The sequence below is a fragment of the Rhinolophus sinicus genome, linkage group LG11 (genome assembly GCF_036562045.2).
Source record: "Rhinolophus sinicus isolate RSC01 linkage group LG11, ASM3656204v1, whole genome shotgun sequence".
Lineage (NCBI taxonomy): Eukaryota > Metazoa > Chordata > Mammalia > Chiroptera > Rhinolophidae > Rhinolophus > Rhinolophus sinicus.
In genome coordinates, this window is record NC_133760.1 from 68,270,983 (window position 1) to 68,295,594 (window position 24,612).

Sequence of the window (24,612 nt, forward strand, 5' to 3'; positions counted from 1 at the left end):
CAAAGTTGGAGGTTTTGCTGTTTGTGCCCATTCAGCAGAATTAATTTGCTTGATTGTATTTTTGAAGTCAGGGACTATGTCTTGATAATTCTGTTTAGTGCCGAGCACATTTTGATGTATACCCAGGCACTTTAAATAAATGTTTGATAATGACATAAAGTAAGTAGTAGCCTTTTCCATCTCCACACTGTGCTGTCATATACTTTGAGACTTTGGGTCTAAATTTCATAAACTTTTATTATCTCAATATTGATAGCTTTCACATTTTAGAAAATGCCACCAGTACTAAAATGAGAGTTTATGATAAAGAGAATTCTTAGTATTAGCTAATAATTATGAACATTCACGGAATACTTACTGTATGCCAAGTACTCTGTAATCTTTTACATGCATAATCCACCAACAGCCCTAGGAAGTAAGAACCGTTACTTCATTACCCCCATTTTATAGAACAGAAAATTAAAGTTTAGAGAAGGTAGGTGATTTACTCAAGTTCACATAGCTAGTAAATTACAGATTGAGACCTGACACTAGGTCTTACTACAAAGCATGTACCCTTGATCAATGCTCCTTACATTTGCACATTTTACCATTTGCAAAGTACATTCATTGCATCATTGACAGCTTAGTGTAATAATCAGGGGCTAGATTAGTTGGTGAAATTTTTGAATCCACAAATTATTTTCTGTGTGACCTTGTGCAAGTTACTTAAACATTCTGTGCCCTAATTACGTATAAAATGGAGATATTTCTTACCTCATAGGTTGTTCTAAGGATAAAGTGAAACCTACATGTAAAACTCTCAGAATAGTGCCTTGTGTGTTACAATAAATGTTAGATACGATTACTGTAAGTAATTTTCATAGCGTATCCAAATGTGGAAATTTTTTATGACCTCTAAGTTGAGATGAAAATGTGTGCATTAAAAGAGAACTTTGAGAACACATCCTATTTTAGCTGCTGCTTTTGTATTTAATTAGGACAATGAAGATAACCAACTATATTATTTGCTACAAACTATTCTAATCAGATATTACTAGTTTATCCTTCTTACTCAAATTTTTCATTGATCTTGAAAAAGGTACTAGGTAGTTGTAAGCACATTCATTGTAAGTTAGGCTTTGTTTTTATGCTTACTCCCAAGAGTAAGCCATCTGTCTTAAAATTCTCATTAGTATGTGTCCTGTCACAGAAATATTTTATTTTTGGTCATGTACAAAAGACTGACATGAAGTAAATATTAACAGCTGAAGTAGTTGTATAAAACAAAAGTAGATTTGCAGTACTATTTGAAAGAAAGCAATTTTGGAAAGAGTGGATTCTTCAGGACAGCACGATTTGGGCTAAGTCAGGAATTTCTTTGGTGAGTGTGTCATGAAGAGATAAGAAATGGCAGTTTTCAACAGTCTTGCCAATGATACACGTGGCCATTCTCCAGATTTCAGCTGAGGCCCAAAGACTGTTCAGTTATCTGCTGAGAGGCTTTATCCACACACCTGACTATTCTTGACCTGGTTTTTATAACAATAAGATGATGATTTTAGAAATGTTAGTGTTTAGGGACTGGTATAATTTGTCCCTCGGTTTGGATGAACTTTCATATCCTGAACTTCAGATAAAGTGCTGGGGTACCAGCACCTGGGTTGTGTGGCTTCTTAATGATTCTGATACTCAAATGCTTGCGTCAGGTATCTGGGGCATATTCCTGGCACACAAAATATCATAACATTTAAGCAATAGACTGATGTGGTTGAAAAAACAGCCAAACAAAACTAAACAGAAAAGCCCACTTTGAATGCTTGAGCAATAATAACTTGCAATGTATTTGGCTGTCCTGTTCTATATAATCTGGTAATGCTTTCAATACAAGAGTGTGTAATGATGTTATATTCAGAGGAAAAATTATTCCACCAAAATGAACCTTAAGTGCATAGAACTCTTACTACAACTCAGGTTTTGAATATTGGTTTTTAAGCCCTTCTATCTGTGGGATTATCCTGAAAATAAATTAGCTCTGAGAAATGGAACTGTGGGTTTTAATCAAACTTTCTAAGCTGTGCAAAATTATTTTTTTTTAAAAGCTGAGACTCTTTTGGGTAGATCAGTGCTTTGGTAGACCTGACCCCCCACGTACCTGATAGTTGAGACTGGTAGCTTTTGTTTCAGATGGGAAAAAAAGCAAGGAATACTTTTCTTCTATGAAAAAATAGCGAAACACCAGGAACATTGTGTGCACAAGTGACTGAATTATATATATATAAATATAAAAATAAGGCTTTCCTAAGTGAATCACAGTTGCAAGCACAGTTTTACTTGGTTGGTAGCTAGTAAGGAGAGATTTATTAGAAGGCTTTATATGGGGAAATAAGGGAGATAGAAGTGGCCAGGCCTTATGGGAATCTTGGAGTAATTGTGCAAACTGGATTCACCATGTAGATTTCAAGCAGGTGTTACAGAAATGAAAAAAGTACATTTTAATGTAGTTTCCGTAAATTTTTGACATGCAAGTTGTTAGGGTTAAGCTTCTGTGGGAGAGTGACCATGTCATTTTCATGCCTTTTGATCCTTCGATAATTGTGTGAGTTCCTTGGCATTCAGACTGGGCATTTGTCAGTGTTGGAGACTTTCTGAGCATCGTTCTCCTTTCCTTTGAATAGGTAGACTTTGGGGAGATAAGATAGACTAATGGGGCTGTCTGTGGTAAAGACAGGCAAGAACACAGTGAAATTTAGAAATAATTTTTAATATATATGTTAAATTTATGATATTTATATCCTCAAGTTAAACTTTTTCCAAAACATTTTCATAATTTTCCAGTTTGTCCCTTTTTTGCCTGGCCAACTTGACTATATAGTCAACTATTGTTTCTTGTGATTGTAAGAGAACAAAATCACGTATTTGTCATGAAATTCGGGCACAGATTTATGCATACACAAGAGGAATAAACTTCTAAGAGATGGTTTTGTTGCCTATAAATGCCCAGGATCTCTTTTTAATCTCTTAAGTGCACACTTGTAATGATATGAATTATTAATTTTTAAGGTTTAAGGTAGTTCGTTGAAGGCCCTTCTTCCTAGAACAGTTAACTAGGACCAAGTAATGCAGTATTTTCAAACCACAGGCGCTACAAGATGAAAGTAAGACCCAGAATGCTTGGATTACTAGCCCTCCAACTTGCCATGTCGTCTAATTGCAGGTGTGTGAGTGGACGTGCGCCCATCTACCCATATATATAAATACAGTGCTGAGCTTTTTTTTTTTTTTCTTGTGGTTGCAAGCACAGTTTTACTTGGTCAGTAGCTAGTAAAGAGAGGTTTATTAGAACCGCTGGGATAGGACCAACAGAGAGCACCTATCCCAAGGTTTATTAGAAGGATTTACCTGGGGAAATAAGGCAGATAGAAGTGGCCAGGTCTTACGGGAATCTAGGAGTAATTGTCGGGCTCCACCATGTAGATTTCAATGAGGTGTTACAGAAACGAAACAAAATCAGTGCAACTCTATAGTGATTGGGTGTTGCTTTCGTAGCAGAAGTATTGCTTCTTGCTGCTACTGGCCCTTCTTAGACTCTGCTTCTACTTTTTTTCTTTTGAATTATCTCATTCTATATCTTCTCAATATGATTATAACTGCCTCATTACTTCTGCTGCCTGCCTCTCTGTGTCTGTCAGCTGCTTTCCCTCTTCATATAGCTTGAGTTCAGAGCCGTGCAAGAGAAGGTCTGATTGGTTCAGTTAGGTTGGGCAGATCTCCCATGTCTGGCCTCTTCATAGATTGCTGGCCTCAGGTCACTCTTTGTTGATTGGCTGCTCTTGCGACAGGTGCTCTGTTGGCCCTATCCTAGGTGATATGGTGGCAGAGCCTGGTATAAAACACGGCCCTGGACCCAGGAAAAGGGACCTTTTGATGGGAATCTTTTAAAAGAGAGCTCTGGATAGTCTTAAAGTGTAATAATCTTTTCAGTACCAAGGCTTCTTCCATTTTAAAGGTGACAGAATTAAAAGTAATGTGGGCTTGACTGTTAATGTCAGTGTGGCCCCAACAGTCCTTTCCATATTGAGGAAATGTGGGAGCGAGTTTTCTGATTCGCCCTTCCTTTCCTGGACTGCCTGATGCTGTTTCCATCTATGGCTTTGCAGATTCATAGGCAGCCTGAAGTTTTCACTCAGAAACAGCCATTGCGTTTCCTGTAATGGTGTAGTAGGCCTTTCTGTCATTGCTGCTATTTCCCAGACACCCACTATTATGCCGCACAATTTGAGTTGGTGATTTAGCGAATCCTTCAAATATTGCTTCTGCTTTTCTACTTGTACTTTCCACATCTAGGCTTACTGTGCAATAGCTGCTTTATATCCCCTAATTCATTCCTTCAACGACAGACACTATTGAGTCCATCGTGTGCCTGGCACCATTCCACTCTTGTGGGGAAGCAGAAGCATCCATGGTTAACGCGTAGATTTTTAAGAACCAGACATGTGTGTTCAAGTTCTGGCTCCTTTACTTAAAAGCCATGTAGTTTGGGCAAGTAATACTTTTTCGAAGCTTTACTTTCTCTTGTCTGTAAAATGATAATTAGAAACTATAGGTAGGTTTGTTGTGGGAATTCAGAAAAGTTTAATAATTGATAATATATAAAATACTTAGCACGATGCCTGGCTCAAGTAAGAGCTCAAGAAGTATGCATTGTTGCAGTGGTCACTAAAATTGCTATTAATTGGCTGCTGAGATATTTTCTAGCACTTAGTTTCTGGTTATCTTGCTTTGCCATTTGGTGTTTGTTGCCTTTTTGTTGGCATTAATCCGACTGTTTAATGAAAAGTCAGATGTAACATCTGTGATAAAGCCAAGATACGCAGCAGTTTATTAAGTTAGAACCTATTATTTTATGGGTCTTTAATATGCGGCCATTTTTGGCAGTACCTTTTGCTAACATTTGAAGGATTGAACTTTTTGATACAGCTTTGCTTCTTTGTGATTAATGTCTTACAGAACATGTATCGTTTTGGGTAACAAAACTGAGCAGCTTTTTTTTTTTTTCTGGTGGTTGTAGACATTAGACTATGGGTACATGAACATATTCTGAATTTACAAGCAAGAATTATGTCTTCTCTTGTATCACTAATGTCTCAGAGTGTACCTGGCATATAACAGGTGTTAAGAGAATGTAGAAGGAAGGAAAGAAGGCAGGCAGGGCTATTATATCAATTATCTTCAGGCTTTATTTAGGGTTTTATCATTAGTCCTAAATATGTCTTTGCTTTTAAACTTCTTTTCCCATTTCCTCATCATCTAATCCATTTCGCTTCTTTGCCTATAACCTCTTCCTTCTCGTTACTGATGGCTTCTGTTGCCTGCCTTCTTTGTGTGAGCCTCCTAGTTTCTGCCATCGCTACTAAGGGTGACAGATTCGAACTCACAGGAGCTCTGTATTGACTGTATACCCTGATAAATCATCCATAATCAATTATGCACTGTATGGACGTACACTTGGTGATTTTGTTTTTGATAATTCTTCTGAAGATTTATCTTTGTTTAATTCATGCCTATTGAATTTTGTGAAGTGCAGGTCACATCTCACTTCATATTCTACTTGCAGATCTAAACAAAGTGAGCATACAATTGTTGATTGCCTCTTCTGGCATTTGCATAATCTTAGGAATTGGAATTGATTGGTTATTTCATTTACCCAGTTCTCATGTTGCCTATTTCAAAACTTTTACTCTGCCCTCAAAGCCTCCAATGCTATTTTTGCTTCCTTGATAAGAGGTAGCCTTGCCTATATTATTGCAAAAGGTGGAGCACGTTTTTTAAGGCTCCCCTTCCACGTCAAGATTATTTTTTGTCTTCTGTTCCTTCTTTGGTTCTTGGGAGGAAGAAGAGTACTTGTTTTCCAACTCCAACACGTCTACCCTTGCCAGCCTTCTTCCCTGAACCTTCCTCCAGCAACCCTGCTCTCTTTTCCCTTCCTATCCTCTGTCTTCCTTTTCACAAGTTTCTCCCTCTCAGCCTACAAACATGTTCACATTCCTTTTAGCCAAAAAGTAAACTATCCCTCCATATTGTCTTCACTCTAGTTACCGCCATCTGTTCCTCCCTCCTTTCACTGTCAAACTTCCCTGTGCTCTCATGTTGCTCTGTTTTAGCACTCGTTTCACTATAACTGTAACTGTCTATTTCCTTGGCTTCCTTCTCCACGAGACTGTAAGCTCCTAGGAGATCTGTGTCTTGATCGCCTTGATTCCCCAGGGCCTAGGATAGTCCTCAGACATAGCAGGCCCTCAGTGAATATTTGCTGAATGAATGAACAATGTAGAGCCACGCCTAGACCACTCACTTGTGAACCGTCTGTGGTTGTTTTCTACCCCGGCATTTCTACTGAAAGTTCACGTCAAGGGCGTCAGCGACCACATAAATGCTAAATCTGGTGGCGTCTCCCTTTTCATCATGTTTGACCTCTCTACAACCATTAATACAAACTTACCTGTCCCAGATTTCCATGGTCACTTACAACTGGGTCACCTTAGGCCAGTCTCAGCATGGTATTAGATCCAAAAGAAATAGACAAGCCTCCACATTCTTAGGAAAATCATGAACTTCTTTACTATTTACAGAAATCTTACATAAAGTTCAGCAAACTTCACACAAGTTCTTTACCCATTTCCCTTCCCAAATCCTCGTACCGCTTGGCAGCTTCCCCCAAACTCTCTTCTGTAACATTTCCCCCAAAACCTATAAACTTTCTACCAAAACTGTCCACTTTTCCCATCATCTAGGCCTCCTTTTCTTCCAAGTGTAGCTCTACTCTTTGCAATTTAAATCACTTTAGCTTTTAGGCTTCCTCCAGATTTTTATCTTTCACTTATTTTTTTATCCATTATCCTGTTTAGCATTTCAAAAGTCTGGGAGCGTTCTTTTGGCTTTCTCTGTTTGGTCCTTGCCAACTTTCTCTGCATGACTTTAATCAACCTTAAAACCATACATCAGACCTTGTCTCCTCCAGTTTGCATTTCCTGAACTCCTAGGTTCAGTTGGGTTTCCCCCTTGTGTGTTCCTCTAGTGCCCCCTCTATAACTGTATTGAAATGACCTGTGTGTGTCTCACTCCTGGGCTAAGCATCCCTAAGGTTAGGGCCCGTCTGTTACTTAGACTCCCGACGTCTAACATTGCACCTGGAACATGGTGGATGCTGGTATTCCCTGAGCTGATGCTCCTCTGAGCTCTCATCCTTCCTCTCTTGCCACTGGCTTTTATTTTGTTACTAGGTTTTTAAATATGGATCAAAGTTTCCTTAGTCCCTTTTCTTTATACTCTCTGAGTGGTTTGTCCACTCCTAAATCATCACTCATCATTCTGTGAAGATGACCCCAGACCTATTTTCTAGTCTGCCTATTCTGATGATAAGACCATTTGTTTTTAAAGCTGCACGTCAGACATCGCTGCATGGATGTTTCTCCAGTATCTTAAATGCTACAGAAACTCAGTAAACCAAACTTATCTTCCCTTTAAACTTGTTTCTCCTTTATGTGTCCCCTGTCTCAATTGTTCACACTCCTACCCTCCCAGTTTTACCTACGCTGATTAGAATCCGAGGAAATACCTTGACTGCTTTCTCTTGCACGCTCCCTAATCAGCGATCAATGCCTGTCCATCCTGCCCTTGAATGTTTTTCCCATTTGCCATCTCCACCTTAGTAGTTTAGTTTGGACTCTTATCTCTTACTTGCACTGTTGCAGTAGTCTCTTAACTGACCTCCTTTCTAATCTATTCCAAGCTGCTGTCAGAACTATCTTCCTGAAACAGATCTGTTGTTACTGTATGTTTGTCGCTTTTGTTCATCACTTGACTAATTTTCTCATTCTCAGGTCTCATTTTAAATGTCATTTCTGAATAAAGATAATCTGAAGTATGGCTCCCTTGTAGTTCTGTTTCCTGTTCCTTTCTTGATTGTCATCTAATACAGTTTGTAATTACACTTATATGTGCATTGGTTTGTTTAATGTGTCTTCCCACTGGAGAAATTTATATAAGAGACTAGGGAGAAGAAAAGAAAAGACTGGGAAGAATTATGTAGACCCTGTACCTACCATAATGCTCAGGACATAGTAATGTTTAAAAAATACTTGTTGATTGAGTGGATGGTTGATGGGTAGCTCATCAGTGTGGGCAGGCAGGAGAGCGACAGCAGAAAAGTTACAGGCTCCTAGAGTCTCCCTCCATTCTCGGGGTCCTTGGTTTGTGCTCTAGCCTTTCGGAAATAGTATTGTGCTTCTCCCTTCCGCCTTTGCATTTGTTTCCCTGAGGATGGGAGTCAACCATTACTGCACAGCACTCATACTAATGCTGATTTCGCGGCCCTTGGTGGTGACAGCTAGGTTTGTTTACCTGTGAAATTGATGCATCGGTAGTAGTGCCTTAGGCATGCAGCCAAACAGGTATTTGCTAGGTTGTGTCAACCCAGATTCCTTTTTAGCCTCTTGAATGATGCAGGCCTTTGTACCATATGTTAATTAAAGTGTTTATTACTTGTAGAACCAGTTGTGTTTGAAATGAGGTATCGATTTGCCTTCTAAAGATTAAAGATTTAATTTTAACAAACTTTTATTGACTAGAAGACGAAATAAATTGTTAAAAATATTATCCAGGGGCAGATTAGTAATAATAAGCGAATGAAACTATTTTCCCCTGTGGAGCCTGCTCAGGTGTCAAAAGTCCAAGAAGTTGATGAGTATTCTTCAGATTTTACTTCTTCCCTTCACTTGCTTCGTCCATTCAGTAGACATGAGCTCCTACTTTCTGGGAGACACTGAATTAGATGCTGGAGTTACAGAGAGAAGAAACACAGATCCTCCTCTCAGGTTCTGGGGAAGAGGGACACATTATAAGGATGCACAGTGTAAGTGGAACATTAAGGCACACCGAGGGCTCAGCGAAGGCTTTTCCGAATTCCTAAATTCATTTTTGCGTTGAGTTTGAGTGAGTTAGGCAGAAAATCTTTCCAGGTAGGTACAGAGACATGAGACCTCATGTAGACCAAGGGCAGGAATATGAGAGATGACAGTGGCCAAATCAAGAAAGATCTCATATACCAAGTAAGTAATTTGAATCATATTTTCAAGACTAGAAGTAGCTGCTTAGGGTTTTAAGCAAGGACGTCTGACAGCACTGAGGAGGCTGAGTTGGCGTGGAGGGAGAGGGTAATACTTGTGGTGGGGAAATCAAATAGAAACCAGTTTCAGAAATCTAAGACGTGATAAGGGCCTCCACTTAGGTAATGGCAATGAGACTATGCAGATGAAGACAGATTCTCTGGTTATTTCAGAAGTGGAATTGTCAATGGAGAGGAAGAAGGAACCTAGTATGATTCCCAGGTTTGGGCAGGTGGGTGGTACCACTTTAAGGTAGGAACCATGGGAGAAGGGAACACTTTTCCAGGGGGGAAATGTTGAGTTCAAGTTTAGATGTGTTGAGTTTGAAGTGCCTTTGGGACATCTAATGGGAGATGCTTAGTCGGGGCAGCAGCTGCAGACTGGCGGCCAGGAGAGAGATTGTCCGGGGGCTGGAGGGTTAGGAGTCATTAGTGTACACGTGGTTGAGAAAGCTGTAAGTTTCGAAGAAATCACCAGGAAGAATAAATGCAGGTACCATATCCTACTACTAACATTCTTTTAGTTTATTATGTAATTTAGGTCAGTGTTTTCCTATTACAGTTTTCCATTTGGGAAATGATGTTTGGCCAACACTGGTTCTGTCTCTCTGTCCTTCCCCATCCCATTCACCCCCTCCACCCACCATCACGTATAAAAGCTGTCATATAACATGTATTTGATATTACTCTAAGAAATGCTGGATAATTAAATCGTAACAGTATTAGACACTGTGAACTAATCTATGTCATAGTTGGAGGGCTTTTAAAAAATCTGTAAGACCTGTTTAAAAAGATTATTTCTTTAAAAAGGAAATATTTTCAAAAATAAAATAATCTATTGGTATTCTTGGGCTGAACAAGATTTGTTGAGTCCTATAGCTTTGATCTGCCCAGGAATTGTTTGTGATTTAGTCCCTAAGCCTCTGACCAAGGAAGAAACTTTCTGAAATGTAAGGGCACGCCATCTGGGTAAACTAATAGAATCTGACATAATCCATATGATAAACTTAATATCCATAGCCAGGTTCTATGGGGAAAAAATAAGCTATTAAACATTGAATAGATGATTGAAATATATTGATTCTACCTTGGCAAGCTGCACTTTTTGGACTGTTGTGTATTTAAAATAACACTTAATAAAAACAAGGTCCTGCACTGTCCCATGTGTCCCTGCGGTCCTCACTGGTTTCTCCCAATTTCTTTTCGCGTCCGTTTTGAAGGGAGAACCAGCAATAAAACCTTGGACTTTGCCATCTAGATAACCACTAGAGTTCAAGTGAAGATTTTTGTCAACCTTAGAACTGAAATGAAGCAGCCTGTGTATCCTGCCCAGGTCGGTGGATACTTAGGAAGGTATGCAGAAAGACTTTTAAGAAGTCAGCCCTGTTTGGGCTTGGAACCGATGATTCAATGCTGAAAGCATAGCTCTGCATCCATTTGAGATATCCAACTTTTGATTAACTTAAAATCTGCCTTTGAAGGGAAGATATTCCCACTAGAAGAGGATATGATAAAACAACAGTTTATTATAATCTTATAATCTATAGTAAAATGAGGGGGAAAAAAACCTTTCAAGTTTTCTGTTTTAATGATTTGTTTTTCTTGTGTTTTGAATTTTAAACTAATCAATAAATCTAATTTCCGTGTTAGCATAAACCTAATACCCGTGTCAAAATAACACAAAACACATTGCTGCAGCACAGAATCATTTTAAACCATAAAACTTTAATACTTGTTTCAAAGCTTCCTTTTAAAATAAATTTGTTTTTAAACATTGATTTTTTTTTTTCCTGGCAAGCCTCTACATACCCATTCTAACCTCAGTAAATCACTGAGAGATTATTGAAGAAAGGTAATGTGTATTTAGGCTTTTGAAGGATTGTAACACAAATGAACAGTGGAATAGAATTTTAGAATAATGTACTTTCTGAATTGAGGACTTCATTTGCTTAATAACCTTCTTTATATTCTCACCCTATGCCAACATTTTATATATAAATTTTGTTTAGGAATTCATTTTAAAGTTTATCAGTATGGTACCAATAAAACACACACACACGCATACACATTGCATATTTTGCCCAAAGTTTTTAGGTGGTTATACATTATTCCTTTAGCTTTACAAGATCACTAGATCACTGAAAGAGAGAGGATATTTTTTGTTGTTTTGACATTTTTTTCATACAGTGAAATCCATAGCACTCTATTTCATTAACCAGATCCAGTTCACAAACTTAATCAATGGAAAAGTAAAACTGGCAGCTCTTGATTTCCTGGTTTTGTGTATTTTTGGGTGGAGCTGACTCCTGAGTATGAAGGTCGTGCTAGGAAATAATAGAGGTACGTGTAAGAAAATACTGGAAGAAGGTTGCCAAACATCCTGTATGTCTGATTTTCTCATACCTCAGAGCCCTACCCTGTTAAAAGATGCATATTGGTCTTGTATTTGAGCCTGTTAAGTCACTTTTGATATATTTCTAGCATGTCATCCCTCCGTTGTTAGTATTATATGAAGAAAATTTGCAACCCACTATTTGAAAAATATTTCTAACATTTTTTTTTGCCAAGTTACTCTTTAAACTCAAAGTATGACTAAAACTAAATTTATCATCCTACTACCAGAACTGACTCCCCTAGCTGACTTTATTGTGTCCGTGCTAGCACTGTCATTTTGCTTATCACACAGGTTTCAAAGTCCGGTTTCTTCTGTGAATCTGTTCTTGATAGTTCCAACCCATGGCGACCTCTTCCTTTGATGACCTCACAACATTTACCTTATCATTTATATTTCCCTTTCATCTTTTGTGTTATTGCATTACTATTTAATTACAGTGTCCCCATGATTAGACTCTAACCCCATTGAGACCCTAGACTAACCGTTTTACTCTACAGCATGTAGGGTTATGGTCGAGGGGGTCCCAGGCTTGCCCCTGTTCTCTGTTCTCCAACTGTCAGTTTTGGTTTCTTTTTTTTCAGTGTCCTCTTCATGTCCTCATGTCCTACTTTTACTGGTCTAAACATTCAATTGCTCTACTTTTGGCTCCTGTGGTTCTGTTAGTATCTTGTGTTTATAAAGATTATGGATGATTTTAGGAGATTCTGGGCAAATTTTATGGGACTGGAGAGGTGCTTTCTTAGCTTTTTCCTATCAGGATTCATTTTTAAACTGTACCACAAAAATTCTTCCTGTCTATAATCACTTTTAATAATATTTATTCATTTATCAAAATATGTTTTGAGAGTCTATATCTGAGAAGCAATAGTTTGTATATAGAAAAAGGAGGATTAACCAGACATTTACTTTTGATACAGAACAAAAAGAAGGTAAACATTGTCAAGTTCACGAACACAAATTTTCTTCCCAGACTCTTGCTTACTATGCTGGTTTTATAGCCTGATGGGAACAGAGCAGGTAGAAATGTAAATAATTATACCATGTTATAGAAGTCACGGCAAAGTAAGGCTTATGTTATTTTATTTGGGCACCTAGCATTTTGTATACACCTTCTTCTGAACCATGGTTCTGCTGAATTGTAGATGGGGACCTAGAGATTTAGTATAACCTCATTTTAAAATGGAGAAAATTGAGGTAAGTGATTGCCTAAGATCACACATACAGTTAATGAAGAAGTCAGGAATAGAGGCCAGCTTTTTCTTAAAAGATCATTTTAGTAGGTGATGACACGTACATATAAGAAAATGAAACAGTGCACAGAGGTGTACTGTGAAAGGTAAGTTTCTTCCTGCCCCATCTCTCAGTTCTCTCATGCTCTTCCCCAGAGTCAAGAAATTACCAGTTTCTTGGGCTTTCAAGAGCTGTAATTTATATGTATGTATCTCTCCATATTAATATACACATTTCCCTTCATGCAAATGGTAGCATATTGAACACACTTTTCTGTTCCTTCCTTTTTTCCCCCCACATTTTAACAATATGTCTGAAAATTGTAGAACCCAGATATTTTTATTCCTTGGTCCATGAACTTTCCATTTTTTACTATATTGCCTATCATTTAGATACCCAGTTTTTGTTAATGTCAATGGACAAAGTGTTAAATTATTCTTTGTTTCTAGCATATCGTACTGAGTATCTAATGTAGTATTTCACATTTTTTTTCAGAAAGAGATCGTGGTCATTTATTTTATGGTAAATGTTGAAGTTAAAAAATAGCAAGTGAGGTTATATAATAATTACTGCTAGTTACCAAAAATAGCTGATTAGGATTTTTCTTTTTCCATTTGAGGAAGAAATGGCAGGTGAAGTTTTCAGGGAAATGATTTACCTTTAGAGTTGTGTAAAAATCTGTGTGGTAGGTACAAAACAGTTTAATATCATTGCCAGTGAAAAGCCATCATGTTATAAATATCAAACCACAAATGTTTATTTTCTGAATTTTAAAATCTGCAACCTCAAATCACAGAAATAACTTTTCATTTGTTTCTTGAAACAGTTTCTTGAAATAGTTTCTTGAAACTATGTTTTTTAATCTTTTTGATAGGACTCATAATCTGTATAAAAATATAACCTTAATTTTGATCATTCTGGGTTTATTTTGGCCAACTTATCTATCAATGCCATTATTGCTTTATTTTTCAGAGGTGAATGGGGCCTATCAAAATAGCTTGATTTTAGATCTTTTGGACCAAACTGTATCACAAAAGACAAATCATTAAAAAAAAATGTGTCCCATGCCAAATGTCCATGATAGGATTCATAGAGGTTACTTATATTTGGACTAAATCATTTAATTAGTAATCCAGCATTCTCCCTAAAGATGGCAGTACATCTCAGTGTATTATTTATGGAGTAATTCTCTTTGAAAATAGTATTAATTGCAACTCCATTATTGACTGAAAAAAGTTAATCAGATTAAAAATATATTTTCATAATACTGTCACAATAGTTAAAAATCAGTGGTAGAACAAGTAAGATTATATCCTTGCAGGTCGTAGCATTAGTGCAGCTTCGACATCGGGTCCTCTTGGTTCTGATTGCATTCTGACTTTGGAATTCTTGATGTAAGATCGTGCACTAAAGTCTTGTCAAGAATTGTGATAAATCATGTTAGGACCTTGCTGTATTTATAGGTCTTTCTTCTGTGGGGATGTTATCAGAAAACAAACTGACAAAACGCTCCAAACGTGGGAAAAAAACAACCCTAAGAACAACTGCATATTGTATATATTTGAGGACATGGGAAATGTTTTGATATTTATTCTTTAGTAAAAGTTTATATGAACTTTTTTGTTTAGGTGACTAATTTTTTAATAAGTGAAACAAGTACTTGTTTATGCCATTAAAAAAAACACCTTTAGCCTTCTCTGCTATAAAAACTAAGTTCTGAATTCACAAGGTGGTGCTCTGGAGCATGGAGAAACAACACTGTATTTTCCTCCTTTCCCATCATTTGCATTTCTTTTTAAATGGTTCCTTTGAGCATGTGTGAAATCACATGGTATAATTTGAAAACGGTGAACAGCAAGACAGAAAGGGCAGGCTAACCTCCCTGCCAGGCCGCACAGGTAACTTTGACATGGCCACGACTTTCTAAGGCTGGCCAGATGGTTGGTTCTCTAGCAAGGTGACGAGCCTATACTGGTGTATAAATACCACAATGCTAGTTTTTAAAATTTGCAGTGAGAAGTATCGGGCACACTCGCTTCTCATGTTTATGGTTCAACGTATTTTTCTCTCAGTGGGCAGATCTACATGGAAAACTAAATATTGTAGTCATGCGGTTGCTTGATGAGCATTGAGTTAGCACTCTCTGCCCAGTATCAGCAAGCGCTGGTAGTGTGATACATTCAACTTTCCCATAGGAATATACTTGCCACTCAGACCAGATCGTTTGCAATTTTCGGAGCATCTTTTCTTCTAGGCCAGGGTGCAGACACGGCCAGCTTTTCCTTCCTTGATGTCTTTTCTTGTAGAGTTACTATAGACTATCTCCTTTAGTATGTTTTTTCCTACTCGAGTTTAATAAAATTGCACTAATGTATGTGAAACACTTAGCTTAATGCCTGGCATATCAGTAAATAAATGATAATATAAATATAACTGGTGTTGAATTCAGGTCACTTTGATACTTATAATGTCAAGACAATATTTTGGACCATTTCTTTAGATGACTAATCTGTCTCATCTTTTACATTTTTTAGTTTTTAAGTCTTTATTTAATTCTTTTAACTCCTTAATATAATTTATCCTTAATGTTGAATCCACGAACTACTTAGGACAATCCCTTTTGGCTCTGCATGATTTTGCTACTATTTTTTTTTTTTGAGATTTTGATTTTTTCAAAATTTTAGTTTCTTCAAAATACCCCATTCCCCACAGTTCCCCCATCTGTAATGTGATTCTTTTGGCAGAGGTGACCTTCAAGTTACTGCTCAGCACTAGGGGGAAAAAAAAAATATATATATATATATATATATATACACATAAATATATATATATTTTTAAATATATTTATATATATATATATTTAAAAAATATATATTTTTATTCCCTGGTCCATATATATATATATCTATAATGTCAGTTGTAGTCCTTTCCATCTAATCATGCTTACCTTCATTTCGAGCTCTGCTTAATTTCTCTCTCATAGAATGTAAAGTTATTTTGCAAATGGTAACAGTATCTGAATCTGAATCTCTAGAACAGTAGGATGGGCATGGAATTGACAGGCAATCAATGATTGAAAACCACAGGGGTGGAGGTTTAATGATGGTACATTCAGCAGTCAACAGTGACATTACAGATCTTGCAAATACACATTGACAAATCAAAACTTTTTCTGTGAAAATGAGTACAGAAAGGAATAATTGAGATGAGTCAGTTGGTCACTCCAGCAATAATAAGCCTTGTCAGGCTTCTCTCCATGCATGTGGGGATGAGTTAGTCTTTTAAGAGTTGCAAAATAGATTTGTGAAAACAGTGGGAAAATTGCCACAGCTCTTTCTGGTGTTTGTAAAAATACAGATTATCGTGCATTTTTGAAGCTGGTGGTCTCAGAGTCACACTTTGAGGACAGTCATAGATAGTAAACATTGTGGGGGTTAAGAAAATGGATAGATTCTTTCAGATTGCAGTAACCAGGGAAAGCTTATCACAATGGCTTTTGGTCTGGGACTTGAGGGATGGCCAGCATTTGATGAGAGAAGGGAGAAGGTATTTTTATTGATGGGTGAAATGCCAAGAATGAAAGCATCGGATGGGAAATAATAGTGTATGTTGGGGGAGTGGAGACTCAAGTAGTTTGGTGTAAAGGTTCCTAAGTATGGTCCATGAGAGAGAACTGAGGCAGTGCTTCTGTCCAATGATATCATTCCAGAAAAAAATGAGCGCTCTACTGTTTCTGTTCAGCAACTGGATACGACTTGATGCCTCTCACTGCACCAAGCTTCATGTTTTCGTGTGCTCTCTGATGTTACCAAAGAATTTCATTTTACAAAACGTATTCATTTTAGGACACATTTTGGAAACTGTAAAGAGTGTCAGCATCTTCAAAATTCTCTCCTCTCTAAAAAACATTCACATGGAAGAAAACAATGATTGCTCCCTGAAAGCAGATGTGCGCCTATGTCAGGCACGTATGATTTTCCTGCTTTGACGAGGACAGGAAAGCCACACATCATTGTGCCTTATTACTTTCCATAGCAGCTGTCACCAGCTTTCCCAGAGGTATTGCCAAGAAATCTGAACAGAATCTGATGTTTTTCTCTACCAGATAGAAATTTACCGCCTTTCCAGAAGTCTTAATTGAACTTGAAGGCAAAGGAAATAATGTTAGTTAAACTTGAAAGTCTTGAAGGAGGTTAGTGTTCCAGTACACAGGCTACCTTAACCTGGCAGGCACAGCATGACATGGAATTCCACTTTGGTTCTATGGACCTCTCTGAGCCAAGGATTTGGTCATTTGTTGCCATGGAGAAAAAAAATTGCACTTGATTATCAAAGATGATGTATGTGTTGATATGTCAAAGACCATGTCACAGTTTCAACTCACTAAGCCAAATCTCATTGAAATTTACTACTGAGCAGTTAGAATTTTCTTAATTAATTTTTTTCAGGAAGCCACCCTTTTTCTTTCATCAGAAATAATGCGAAGGAGGCATAATCCTTTGTAAGTAATATTTTTTATACATTGCGTATGTTCAGGAGCTCGGTTTCCAGTGATGAAGTCTGTGGTGTATGCCATGCTTTGCATGTTTCTGCAGTTCAGAGTCCACGTCTTTCATCAGCGTCTCAAACTGGTCCTTGACTTCCCTGAAAGGTTAAGCACTAGTGAGTTAGCTTGTGTGAAGACACTGACGTGCTCTGGATGAATTTGAGCAAAGGAATGACAGGAAATTAGCTCACCTGAAGAATATGGGAAAGAAAGCCTTGGCAGGACTGCTGGGTGGTTTAGGAATTCAGCCCCAGGGTCTGCGTTATCCTGATGATCTGAAGGTAATTTTCCAGATAGAGCTTCTCAAAGGTAGGAACCTCACGAGATATAGATATATATACATTTATATATATATGTATATATATGTACATATATATACATATATATGTAGTTCTTAGTGTCTAAGCACAGTGTTTTAAACATAATGGGCACTCAAAAATGTTGAATGTTGAATTAAATTGAAATATGGACGATGAAAGTTGGACTATAGCACCAAAAATAAATGCTCTTCTGTCTTATCTGTATTTATTCCTGTTAAGTCATTTTGTGATAAACAGATTTTTGAAGAGGGAATGCTTCATAAAAGCTCATATAACCTTTTTGTTTAGGAGCAGTTGGTTAACAAACTTTTGGCCTCTTAGGATTTGTCCTCTTTGTAAATTTTATTTCTGGTATTTTCTTAAACTATAGGTATGCTTTTAGACATGGTAATTTTATCCAGTATCTTTAGAGGGAAGGAAACTTGCAGGTTGGTGTGGTTGATTAGGTAATCAGCTGTTTAAGCAACATTTCAATCAACATCTAAGCTTAGATTTGCTCATCATTAAATAAAACCAACCTGACAATTCTGAAATCACTTTGGGTTAAAATATTATTGTAACTTATAATGGCTCTTCTATCAGTTTAATAACAAAGCCCTGGAACCATGCCCCAATGTCATATTAGTATACTTTTATTGTCATCCTTACATATTTTCCTGGAAAAAGATTTAGCAAGACAGATTCCCTAGGTATAATAACTGCAAAAAATTTACATTTGCTATGATCGAAAGACCAAGATGTTGTTTAAACTCTAGTTCATTGTTTAGATTCTAGTTCATTGTTTAGACTCTAGTTCAATTATTTTCAGTTTTGCTCCCACATCATTCTTTCAAGTTAAAGACAAAATTATTGAATACATTGTTAAAACATTGGTATTATCTAAATTATTTGTTCCAAATGGTAATTTTATGGTAATTTTTCTTCTGTTTTTAGCACACTTTGTATTCCCAAATGTGTGGAGATTACAAATCAAATTAGGTTTGTTAGAAGCCCAGAAAACTTTCTTTTTTTCTGAAGTAGAAATGTTTAATAGAGTAAAATAAGGTAAAACGTTACAAAAGACTGGTTTTGATTACCGATGTAATGTTGAAGGAATAAACTGCTCTGTAATATGGTGATTTATTTAGAACCTTTGAGGAAGATAAACTTCTGTAGACCATTAATTCTTAAAATCTTCGGATGTGCACCACTTTGCTACACAATATAAAGTAGTTTTTTTCCATAAATTTAAATTGGGAGGAAGTTAGAATGGGTAATAAGACTGGAGTAAAATTCCTTTCATTTAATTAACTTGGATTTTTATTATAAATATAGAATATGCTTATTGTACACCATTTGGGAAACATATAAATAAAGATCACCTGCAGCCTCATCACCTGGAGATAACCAGTTAACATTTTGGAGTGTTTCTATTGAATACATGTGTGGTGTGTTGTGTTGATACACAGGTATACACATAAGGGTACACACACCCACACACACTACAAATGGGGATGAAACTGATTTTTTTAAAAAATTTTATCTATCATATTTTCCCATATGATTAGGTGGTATTTCTCAGCATTATTTTAGTAGCAGGTTTGTATCCATTATGAGAAAAGGACTGACCTAACCAACCCCTTATTGTTGGATATAGGATACTTCCAGTTTTTATTTTTTTGACTTTGTTTTTGTGCTATTATAGACATTGCTCTGAATACCCTGTACGAAAATTTTGTATGTCTTCATAATTATTACTTAATGGAAAGTTCTAAAACTGGAATTTCTGGGTCAGAGAGTGTTAAAAAAAGTCAGGGTTTTGATGCTGTTTCCTAAATTGCTAAAGCATGTTGTATGAGACTTCCACTGGATGCCGTTTTCCTCCGACCCACACAGGTTTGCACCTCCTGTGTCCGTGGGACAGACCACCTGTCGGGCGCAAATGGCATCGCGCTGAGTTTGGGTTTGCAGCACTTGGCATAACCGGGAAGCGCGTTTGCCCCGTTTCTAACCGGCGTGTCTTTGTCTTTCTCCCTGGGGACCGCTGCCGCCCGCGCGGGCCGAAGCCTCGGGAAGCCGTCGCCCCGCAGCGCCGCCGCCCTGCGCCCGGCCGCCCCGGGGAGCCGCTGCCCGCCCGCGGCCGCCGTCACCACGCGCCAGGCCGCCGCCAACTGCCGCGCCAAGCTCCGCGGGGGCGCCGCCCGGGAGCGCCAGCACGCCGCCCGCGGCCTCCGGAAGCCCGCGCCCCCGTGAGCGCCCCCGCACCCGCGCCGCGCCGCGCACCTCGGGCGCTTCTCCCCGGCGCGCCCTCCAGACCCTCCCAGAGCGATCGGAAGACCACGGTGGTCAGCGAACTCCCGGTGTCCGCAGCGACTCGCAGAGCCCCTTGTTTTAACTGGACCGGTTTCCCGCAGAACTGGAGGACCGCGTGCCTTAGGGCCGGCGGGCGGGAGGACGGCCTCCGTGCCGGCTGCTGCTCGCCAAGCGCTGCTTCCTCGTCCGTCCTGCCGACACCCGGGCTTCTGAGAATCTTGCCACCGGACAATACCATCCTCTTTCCCTCTCCACGTGATTTATCAACTACCTAGTCGATTTCTTTAGTTATTAGTTCTTCAAAGACTAGCGCCCACTTTAGGCTTCGTCACCTCAAATCCTATCAGCCAGCTAACTGCCCCCCCCCACACCTGCCAGAAGATTGTTTTAATAAGTGTACAAATCCCAGTGACTATGGAGCGACTGACACAATCTGGAGTTGTGTGATGCATTTCTGTGCTTGAACTTGAACTCCAACATCCAGCCCCCTCCTCGTAGTTCATCTCCGATGACCATTTCTTCCCTTTGGAATCAGTCCTTGCTCCCACGGTTCTAGACTGCCATCCCAGGGCGTCCACTATGCACTGGGTTTGCGCGGAGGCCCCCCTTCTCCCAGGCTGTTTCCAGTCAGACAGCTCAGTGAGGGTATTAGTGGTGACCCATTCGGGTGAGACGCTGGACTCGCCTAACGAGCAACTTCGGCGTGGGGACTCTTCAGCAGCCTGGCTGAAACTTCCTTAGAACTGTGCTGCATGCAGTCTGAGGCTCTTCTCGCCCAATCCCTGTCTCCTTTCATAGGTGTCAGACGTGCATTATGGTGTGAAGGCCTCCTCCATCCTGCTTCTGATTCCTCCCCTTTACCCTTCACTGATGTTTCCCTCAATAAAACTCTTGCAAGTTGAACCCTGCCTTGGTGTCTGCTTCGCGGAGGACCTGACCTAACACATTATCAAACATTCCACTCTGATCATCACCATCCTATCCTTCTGGATCCCTTGTTCCCTGATAGCTAATTCAGTAACCTCATTTCCCCTGTTTATCAACCCCTTGTTGGACTCACTTCCTTCCTCGTCTAGTCTAGATCCATACCCTGGTTCACGATTATAATCATCCTCCTTGAAATGCAATGCTTTCAGCAGCCTTGAACCTCAATTTCTTCCAATTTACTTTCCTGGTAAAATCCCAACTCTGGATGAACCTTACCATTTGCCTTCTCTGGGCCTGACTGGGATAACTGAACATTTTCTTCAAGAAAATCACACAACACAACCGACTAGTTTTACTTTCAGTCTATCTCAAATTTCAAATGGGTGCTATTGTTCGTACTGCGGCTCTCAGTTTCCCACTTCTGAAACTACTATTTATATCTTTTCATCTCCAAGATTTCTGATCCCCTCCTCCCAGTTTACTTCAAATTTTCCTTGGAAAATAGAAGATATTACATACAAACTTTCTCATCTTTCCACCACAAGACCCGCCAACCCCCCACCCAGCTGCCTTGGTAACCATCTTCTTGTGACTATGGAGGAAGTTTTAAAGGCCAGCTCCTCTTTCACTCTGGATCCCAACCCTCTTGCCTTTTCACGGACTTCTCTTCTTAGGCTTTCCCCTTTCTCTCTTCTGCATCATCAATCTCTGTCTCAAATGGATCATTCTCATCAGATTGCAGATGTGCTTCAGTGTCCCCAACCTTAACCAAACCTTTCCTTGTGCACATTTCTTCCATCTACATATGAGCCATTTCTCAGCCCTCCTTTATAACCGTACTTCTTTATAGAGTTATCCTTATATATTGTCTTCATTTTCGAATCATCTTCTATTCACGTTTCAATCCACAATCTGACTTCCCCATCACCACTGAAAGTGTCATTGTTAAGGTCACCAGTCACTTCCTCATTACCCTATCCAAAAGGGTACTTTCCTGTCCTCACCTGACCACTCTCTCCTTCTTTAAATGTTCTCTCTTCATATTCAAAGCACTATTCTCTCCTGGATTTCTTCTTCACTGATCAGTCCTCAGTCTTATGCTCCATCTCCTATACCTAACTGAAAAGTTGAGGTCTCACCTCCATTTGGAGCCCTCTTTTCTTTCTACGTTCTTTCCCAGGACGAGCTTATCACTTTCCATGGATTTAAGTCTTTATGCGAATGAGTTTCAAATTTACGTTTCCCACGTTGCCCTTTCCTTTAAGTGCTGGACTCAAATGTCTAATTGCTTGCTCAATATCTTCCTTTGGATGACTCAGATCTCTCATACTTAATCTGTCCAAAGTCTAATTCCTCATTCTCACCCCAAACCTGTTTCCATTCCCCCAATGATAGGAAACAGCACCACCCGTCCAACCAATTGCTCCAGCCAGAAACCCAAGCATCATCCTTGATTCTTTTCATGACCTTTCCCCTACATCAAATAAACCAGCATAATCTATCAGTTTTATCCTCAAAATCTATCTTTAATCTGTCTGCTTCTTTCCATTTTCAATGCCATCACTTAATCCTGATCAATATTTTTTCCTCACTTGATTGTAGTGACTGCCAGTCCTACCTGGTCTCTGCTCCAACCCATGACCCACTTCTTGATAGAATGGCAACAGAGAGCTTACTCAGAAATTGAATTGAGTCAAGTGCTGCTCATAGATACAATCTAAACTCCTGTGTCTCACAGAGCCTTGCAAAATCTGACCCTCACCTATCTCTCCAGCCCCATCTGTACACCTTTGTGTATTGCTCACTCTAAAGCAGCTACACTGGTTCCTCCAACATGCTTGAGATCTTCACCTCAGGGGCTTAGTAAATGCTGTTATCTCTGCATAAGCTGTCTTCTTATCTACCCTCTTCCTCATGGCACCCTTGTCTTTTAGATAAGAGCTGAAATACTTCTTGAGATAGGCCTGCCCTGAGCATTGCTTGAAAGTAGTCCTTGTTTCCCTTCTCCCATTTGCTATCTCAGTTCTTTACTCAAATCCCTTATCTCAATTTGTAACTTTATTTATTTGTTTAATTATGTGTGTGTTTGCCACACTGGAATGAATGAGGGAAGAGACTATGTGTGAATGTCTAGATTCTTCAACATTGTATTCCCAGCCCCTAGAACAATACTTGGCACAAATAGGTGCACAATAAATATCTGTTGAAATAACAAATAAACACATTTGCTAATTTTTCTTTTGGGAGTTCACTTTTTATTGATTTGTAAAAGCTCTTTATATATTAAAACCACTAATGATTTGTTTATTCTATATGCTGCAGACATTTTCCCCCTTGTCATATATTTACCAATTTAATTCATGATGTCTTTGATATACGGAAATATTACATTTTTCATTTAGATAAATCTATCTTTTCCTTCATGATTTCTGCATTTGGTGATATGTTGTAAAAAGTCTTCTCCATCTCAATGTTATATAAATATTTGTTTATGTTTTCTTTAAAAATTTTCTTTTAGATTTAAATCTTTACTCCAAATGAAATTTATTTTTGATATAGATGTGATTAAGGACCTAAATATTTATTTAGTTGTTGCATCATCATTGATTGAAAACTCTCTCTTCCACTGTTTTGAAAATACCACATTTATTAAATATTAAATATTTGCATATACTTGGAATGTTTCTGAATTTATTATTTGTTTTTTGGTATCCTTCTCTATTCCTGAACCATGCTGTCATTTTATATTGTCATTTTGTAATTTATTTTATTGTGTGATTAACTTTTTAATGGGGTAAACATTACTCTTCTTTTTCAAAAAGATTTTCAGCTATATTTGTGCACTTATTCTTCCAGATAAACTTTAATTATATTTTGGTCAAGTTTCAAAATAAATTCCATTGGCATTTTGTTTAAAATTGCTTTAACAGTATAGATAATTGGGGGAGAATTGCCATCTTTGTAATATTAATTTTCCCATTCAGGAAATATCACGTCAAGTTTTTTGAAGGCTTCTTCTATATTCCTCAGAGATTTTGTAAGTCCTGCATATTTCTTATTAATAATAATGTTATGTAGTTTATATCTTTGTTGGGATTATTTAACTTGACCCTTCTTGCAGGGTCAAGTTATTGATTTTTGTATTTGGTAAATTTTCTGAACTCTTTCATTAATCCTACTAGTTGATTCTCTTCTAAATAGACAATCATTTGAAGTGTAATTAATGATAATTTTCTCTCTTTACAATTTTTATACCTCACATATTAAATAAATCATAGTATTAATTTTGGTATTATTCCTGACTTTTTAGGAATGCCATTAATATTTCACCAGCTCTAGATGTTAGCTGTTGGATTAAAATAGAGGTCTTTATCAGGTGAAGAAAGTGGTTTCCTGGTTTAAGTATGCTAAACATTTTATTGGAAGCTGTTGAATTATATTAAACATATTCTGGGGAACTAGAAATTATTATATGGTTATACTCTCTTGACCTATTATTACAATAAATTATATTAATTGATTTTTCAATATTGAATTATTTTTGCATAAGATGCGTCCTGTGTCATCATGGTGTTTTTTTTCCTCTTGCAGTATAATAGTGTTGAATTTAACTTCTTACATTTTATTTAGGATAATTCATGAATAAGATTGTACTGTAGTTTTACATTTCTTAATTCTATAATTCTATCTTTATCAGATTCTGAAAATGTTCTGTGCTCCAGATTAGTGTAGAGTACAGGAATTGCCTACTCTGAAG

At 38.1% G+C, this 24,612-nt stretch overlaps 1 protein-coding gene across 2 annotated transcripts in view; it reads left to right on the forward strand.

Annotated features, from left to right (window-relative positions):
* Positions 1–20,831, forward strand: part of ZNF800 (zinc finger protein 800) — a 43,681-nt gene extending 22,850 nt beyond the window's left edge. The window contains exon 6 of one of the 2 annotated variants that reach the window (XM_074315644.1): positions 19,682–20,831. In XM_074315644.1, the coding sequence (XP_074171745.1) occupies positions 19,682–19,868 (187 nt within the window). In that variant the 3' untranslated portion in view covers positions 19,869–20,831. The other variant, XM_019749050.2, reaches the window with a different exon arrangement.
* The last annotated feature ends 3,781 nt before the right edge of the window (positions 20,832–24,612 follow it).